At 36.6% G+C, this 6,920-nt stretch overlaps 1 protein-coding gene across 1 annotated transcript; it reads right to left on the bottom strand.

The window, feature by feature from the left end:
- Window positions 1-4,949: 4,949 nt before the first annotated feature.
- LOC139887817 (uncharacterized) lies at window positions 4,950-5,543 on the bottom strand. The gene has a single exon (XM_071870870.1). The coding sequence runs from the start codon at window positions 5,541-5,543 to the stop codon at window positions 4,950-4,952; it is 594 nt and encodes a 197-aa protein (XP_071726971.1).
- Between the last annotated feature and the right edge of the window lie 1,377 nt (window positions 5,544-6,920).

The following is a 6,920-nucleotide window of genomic DNA, read 5'->3' as shown; positions in this document are numbered from 1 at the left end:
TCCAACGCTTCATCCAAATCAAACTCATTCTCTTTAACGTCAAATGTGAAAGCATGATGATATTCGGGTTGATCCTCCTTGATTGAAGCTATTGAGTTCACTTGAGCATAAGTATTATTGGGATTTGATGAACTCGCTTGGTTGTTGTTTGGATTGGTAGTGTTGCTCTCTATTGAAATAACTCTCGTGTTATTGTGATTTTGGTTTTGTTGATGTTGTTGATGTTGTTGGTTGTGTCGGTTATTGTTGTAGTTGTTATTAGGGTTGACTTGTGTGTTGGATGGTAAGGTTCCTTGTGGTCTTTCAGCAACTTGGTTTAAAAGTCTTCCAACGGTGCTCTCAAGGTTTTGAAATGAAGCTTGTTGGTTTCGTATTTGTTGTTTCAATAAATCATTCTCTTTCAATAAGAGTGCTTTGGTCAATTCTACCTTCTTCGTATAACTTTGCATCAATTCCTCTAAACTCTTCAAAGGTTGAAATTGTTGGGTACTTTGTTGTGGTTGTTGATTGTAACCTTCGTTATTTTGCGGTTGACTATAACCTTGGTTGTTTTGATAATTCGAATTGGATTGGTTATTGTAAGATGGATTGTTATAAAGTTGTTGGTCAAAGTATTGAAAGTTGTTGTTTCGGTTTTGGTTATAGTTGTTGTTGTAACATTGGTTTCAGTTTTGGTTTTGGTTTGTAAATCCAGGCGGTGTATTGGTTTGATTGTTGAATGAGACTTGCTTTTGGTTAGGATTGTAGTAGCCTTGGTTTGATGTTCCACCCCGTTGATAGTTTTGATTACTCACGTAGTTGACATGAGCATCCGAATTCATAGAATTTCATCTAGATCAATATGTTTGCATTGACTAATTTAGGGACAATTTTTGATGAGATGTGGCCCTTAGCATCTTTGACAACCTACTTGCATCGCGACGATCGATTATTGTAGCTTTTTCAACTCTTTCCCATACATTTGAAATTGATTATTTAAGCTTGCAAGCGTGACTTGCCCATTATCGCTCTCTACTTGTGCTACACTTTTCCTTGTCAAATCTCGCGGTGAAGGTGCCCACTCGTATGTGTTAACCGAGATGTCCTCTAGCAATGTTTCAGCCGCGTTTGGCGATTTATACATAAATACTCCCCCCGAAGATGAATCAAGATATTGCTTAGTCAAAGCATTAGTACCCCGGTAGAATGTGTTGATGTACTCCTTCTTAGTCAAACCGTGTGGTAGGCAAGCTCTTCGCATCTTCTTGAATCATACTCACGCATCATACAAAGGTTCATCACCCCATTGGGTGAATCAATTGATTTCCATTCGAAGACGTTCTACCTTTGACGGTGGGAACAAGTGATTTATGAACTCATTGGTTAAATCTTGAAAAGTCCTAATAGAATCGGGTGGCAAATTCCTTATCCAAACTTTTGCATCTCCTTGAAGTGTAAAAGGGAATGCCCTTAACTTAAAAGCGTCATCGGTGACATCTTTGGTTTTGAAGAGATTACAAATATCGTTAAAGTGTTGAATATGCTCGAAAGGATTTTCTTCTATAAACCCATGGAAAAACATATCTTTGATCATCGTGAAAAAGTTACCCTGAATCTTCCAATTATTGGCTCCAATTGGTGGTTTTGTAATAGCCGGAGCTATCACTGTTGGTGCCACCAATCTAACATTCCACATCGGTGTATCATTCAGATCATTTAGTTGCTCTTGATCAACCGATGCACCTTGGATGATTGGATCACCTTCTTCATTGTGAATTGGTTAACCATTCGGATCCATATCTTCTAAACAAAATGGCAAAACCTTAAAAAATTTCCTTAATATCCGTTCTTCTCTACGCTTATAAACCCCGTGCACGTGTTTCCCCGGATCTAACAACGGATTTGTAAACTTCTTGATCCTTGTGGGACCTTGTTTTCATGCACCAAAATACTTATCCTTCAATCACAACACAAACACAAGCGATTTTCCAAATAAACAATAAAAATATAAAAGCAAGAAAAGTAACTTTTGTAAGGGTGAACCCTTACAAAAGGATCAGACGATTAAAAGTTTAAACCAAATATCCCACTAGCTAACCGCTCCTCGGTAGCGGCGCTAAGAAATTGATGATGCGTGCATAACAATACATCATTACCCTCTAAATTTATACAATAATCAAACACTACAAATATGCACACACAACTAACGAGCAATTAGAACCCGGTTATTATAGCACTTCAATGTAAGTAGTTTTTTCAAGTTCGTCCCAAGAAAGGGGTGTAAGTAGAATAATTGAAACTATTAATTGTCTTAGGGTTTGTTTGATTGGGGGTTTTGCGACTGATTTTAACTATCAACTAAACTTTCTCAAATAAGCAAAATTAAACTTAACAATTATACTAGCAACAAGTAACAAGTAACTAAGAATTGAGATTTAATCAATAAACAAAGAGTGTTCACTTACCTAATCCTCTCTATGCTTGGATTGCCCTATTTTGCCCAAATTGATATCGCATTAGTTGTTTGAACTATTATTTATTTAACATTACTACCAAACCTTAATCAAATTATACTTTTGCAAATTCACATAAGCATGATATCCTAAGATCAAGTTAAGTATGAGTTGGTTATTTAGATTATGCTTGGGTTGAAATCACTTAAACCCCTTCAACTATCAAAATCAGTTAAGATAGTCAAACACCACTATGTTGAACAAATGTCAATTGAAAACCAACTTAAATTATAAACACAATCACTTGAAATCCCTATTCTAGTTATCTAGTTCACCTAAGGTGTTGAAGCACAAATTGATTCACTTATCAAATCACTAAGAGAGCTACTCAATCTATGTAATCAAAGTAAAACCTATATCAAATCATAGCAATGGACCTCATAGCTAACACAATAACACTTGCTCATGTATTTTCATTCAAAACAACTTTATTCAATTGATTAAGGGCTAATCCTATGCATTATAGATTCATAGATAAGCAAACACAAAAGATTTAGCCAATCATGGCTAAAATAATAAGCATAGAAACATAAATAATCATCATCTTAGAGTTATTACAAGTAATAGTTTCAAAGTAGATAAAGAAAAGTGGAGATTACAAGCCAAAATGATAAAGAGAAGAAGATCTAGAGCTAATAATGATAAAACTTGAGCTTGCTTCCTTCAGTTCACCTTCAAACTCTAATGGATGATGAAATTAGGGTTTTGTGTGTGAAATTTGGACTAAAAACTGCAGCTCTCAAACAACACACCCAAAATGACCTCTTCTCTTTCCTTTTATAATGCTGAAAATTCTGGGCTGAATCAGCGTCAGGAGCGCCGCTTTTGTGTCAGGAGCGGTGGTTTTGGCTAAAAATCAGGAGCGGCGCTTTTGTATTCAGGTGCGGCACTTTTCTTGGTAAGAGTGGCACTTTTGACAATAAGGAACGACGCTTCTGGCCATTGGTGGAAATTGGTGCCAAAATGTGCATGAGAGCTCCGCTTTTCTCTGAGGAGCGACGCTTTGGATTATCAGGAGCGGCGCTCTTTGAATGGGAGCGGCGCTTTTGGAGCTGTTTCCTGCACTTGTCATTTTCTTTGCAATTTTTGATAAGGATTTGGTCAATTTTACACCAAATCAGGCTTTTAGCCTTGAACCGACACTTTAGTGAAGAAAAACAAATTTTGGGCCCAATGATCCTCTAAAACGAATGAAATGAGGGAGATATTGCGAGATAAAACTTGTATAATTGGAGCAATATCAGCCTTATCCACCTCAATCCCCACACTTGAAATTCGATGTCCTAAAAAATGCCTTCATTAACCATAAAGTGACATTTCTCCCAATTTAGAACCAAACAAGACTCCTTACAACTCCATAACATCCTTTCGAGGTTAGAGAGACATGAATCAAAGGAGTTCTCGAAGACCAAAAAGTCATCCATGAAAACCTCCATAAATTCTTCGACCATGTCATGGAAAATTGCCAGCATACACCTCTGGAAGGTGCTGAGTGCATTGCACAGTTCAAACGACATTCTCCGACATGTGAAAATTCCAAAGGTGCATTCTCTTAGTCCTTAGGACCCATAGGAATTTGAAAATAGACAAAAAAAAAAAAATCCATCTACGAGGTAGTAGAATTCTTTTCCCGCTAAACTTTCAAGCATTTGATCGATAAAAAGAAGCAGAAAATGATTCTTTCTAGTGGCTTCATTGCATTTGTGATAGTGAATACAAACCATCCAACTGGTAACAGTTCGGGTTTCATCATTCTCATTCTTCACCACAGCTGTGCCTCCCTTCTTAGGCACACATTGTACTGCACTCACCTAAGGGCTATCAGAGATTGGATAGATATGTCATGCATCCAACAATTTCACTACTTCTTTCTTTACATCTTCTGTCATATTTGGGTTAAGCCTGTGATGCCTTTGTACCACTGGTTTAGAAGTATCCTCTAAAAGAATTCCATGAGTACATTAGGCTGGATTTATCCCAGGAATATCAGTGTCTTCTAAGCAATTGCTTGCTTATGCCTTATTGCCTTTTCAACATATCCAGAAGTTTATGCTTTTAATCTTGAGATAGTTTAGATGAAATGATCACATGTAGATCCTTATCATCTTGTAAAAACGTATGCCCCAGATGTGAAGGTAACTCTTTCAGTTCCAACATTGGCAGTTCCTCTAACTAACTCTTAATCCTTAAATCATCATCCTCGTTGAGTGGTTGAAATAACTCTTCCTCGATTCCTTCTTCTTCTTCTTTTACATCTTCTACCCAGTCAACAGCCCAATCTAATTCTTCTTCATCTATGAATTTAACGAATTCATTACCTAATGATGAGGTTTTCGTTTTCATTGGTAAGAACTCATGGTGTTCACCTTTCATGGATGAATCAACAATGTCAGCCTGGTAATCTATGTCACCTCATCTCTGCGTATTGTTCATTACCTTCTCTGCATTAATATTCATTCACTGATCTCCAATATCCAGATCAAGTTCCCTTTTCTTAATGTGCAAAATATCATCTGCAGTATTAAGGAAAGTTCGTCCTAAGATCAAATGTACCTTGAGATCTTCCTCCATTTCTAACACCACAAAGTCAACGAAGAAAGTAAAATGATGGATTTTTACTAGAACATCTGCAGCCACTCCTACAGGATAGTTGAAAGATCTAATGGCTAATCTTATCCCCATTTTAGTAGGTGTAAGATTCCCTAATCCCAACTTCTTGAATGGAGAATATGACATAAGATTTATGCTAGCACCTAAATCAACCAGTGCATCATAAACTTTGTTATTCCCTAATATACATGAAATGTTGATACTCCCTCGATCTCCTAACTTTGGTGGTTCACTTACCTTAGAGAGTATTGTAGAGCATTCCTCAGACAAAGAGACTGTAGATATGTCATCATAATTACCCTTTTGTGCAAGCAAGTATTTTATAAACTTCCCATAGTTAGGGATCCCTATAAGGGCATCCACTAAACGTACAGTTTTATAGACATCTCTCAATAACTTTGCAATATCTTCAGCTTGAGCCTCTCTCTTTTCCTTTCTCATCCTTTAGACGGAACGGAATATGTGGCCTCTAACTAGCCTTTTTCTTGGTTGATCGGCAGTGCGTGCAGTCGTGTGCGTGTGCGGAATCAACAACTTTAGATTTATAAACCTATACTACTACGACTTTAGCATTAACGGTCAGAGTCTCGATCAGTGTAGATTAGTGTGTGTAAGTACCAGATCGTCCCAAAAGAGGTAGGCCAGAAATGTAGTCGGTAGATTTGTATTATCTATTCTAGCTCAATTTATTTTATATATATATATATATATATATATATATATATATATATATATATATATATATATATATATATATATATATATATATATATATATATATATATATATATATATAATTGGGGGCTTGTATTGTAGGAACAATGGATAATTTTGAATTTAATTCAAATAAAGGAAAGGAAGGATGCTGATTCGGTTGAGGATTTTATATGTAAACACATCTTATATTATGAGAGTTTTCTCGAATGACACCTCTTTTTCAGTTGGCGGTTTTGGATCTTTTGTAGCTAAGCCACTTCGCGTGGTAATAACACTAATCATTTGTTGCCCCCGTGGGTTATCAAAAGTATTTACAGGCAGTGTGCTTGGTTCTCTAATGGCTAACGGTAACGAAAGGTATCCCTTGTTCCTCTCAATGTTTTGTATTGCCCCTTGTGGCTCTAATTGTAACTGTGCTATCTAGCGTTTTATGTCTGTTGTTTTCTTGTTTTGAAACTTCATGAATTCTACCAGAACTTCTTTGATAGATACTTCTTTCTTATTCACATATCCCAAATAATGGCCGTGTTCTTCTCCCATTTTACCATGATATTTAGTGGAATGATCCTCCTTGCATTCCTTGGGGATTTCTTTCTTGAGGTTAGCTCTTCAATCTTCTTTTCTAATGCCAAGATCTTTTCTTGTACACCTTTAGGTAGACTACTTTCCCCCACACTTGACACTTGTTGAGTCTCAGATGACTCTGCTTCTTGGTACCATTCATGTGCATGTGCGGTCAAGTTAGAGATAAGTGAATATATCTCTTCCGGTGTTTTCTTTAGGATTGTACCTCCTGACACTATATCTAATTCTTTTCTATGTGTTACTAAAATACCATTATAAAGGAATTGTATGACCTGTAGATTGCTTAAACCATGTCAAGGAAACAATCCCAACATCTTTCTAAAACTAATCCATGTTTCATAAAGGCTTTCTGTTGACTCTTGCTTAAATCATTCTTTCTCCATAGTCAACTTCATTACCATTTAAGAGGGAAAAAAGTGGCTAAGGAACTGATCCATCATTTGGTTCCAAGTGGAGATTTCTCCTTCAGTCATGGCTTCGAGCCAATCCATGCTTCTTCGGTGAGTGTCCAGGGAA

The sequence above is a fragment of the Rutidosis leptorrhynchoides genome, chromosome 2, assembly GCF_046630445.1.
Source record: "Rutidosis leptorrhynchoides isolate AG116_Rl617_1_P2 chromosome 2, CSIRO_AGI_Rlap_v1, whole genome shotgun sequence".
Lineage (NCBI taxonomy): Eukaryota > Viridiplantae > Streptophyta > Magnoliopsida > Asterales > Asteraceae > Rutidosis > Rutidosis leptorrhynchoides.
The sequence above is the reverse complement of the archived record's forward strand: the minus strand, read 5'-3'. Positions and strand labels throughout refer to the sequence as shown.

Bases quoted from the DNA above. Each gene is read 5' to 3' on its own strand.
- LOC139887817 (XM_071870870.1), bottom strand. From the start codon at position 5,543: ATGAGAAAGGAAAAGAGAGAGGCTCAAGCTGAAGATATTGCAAAGTTA.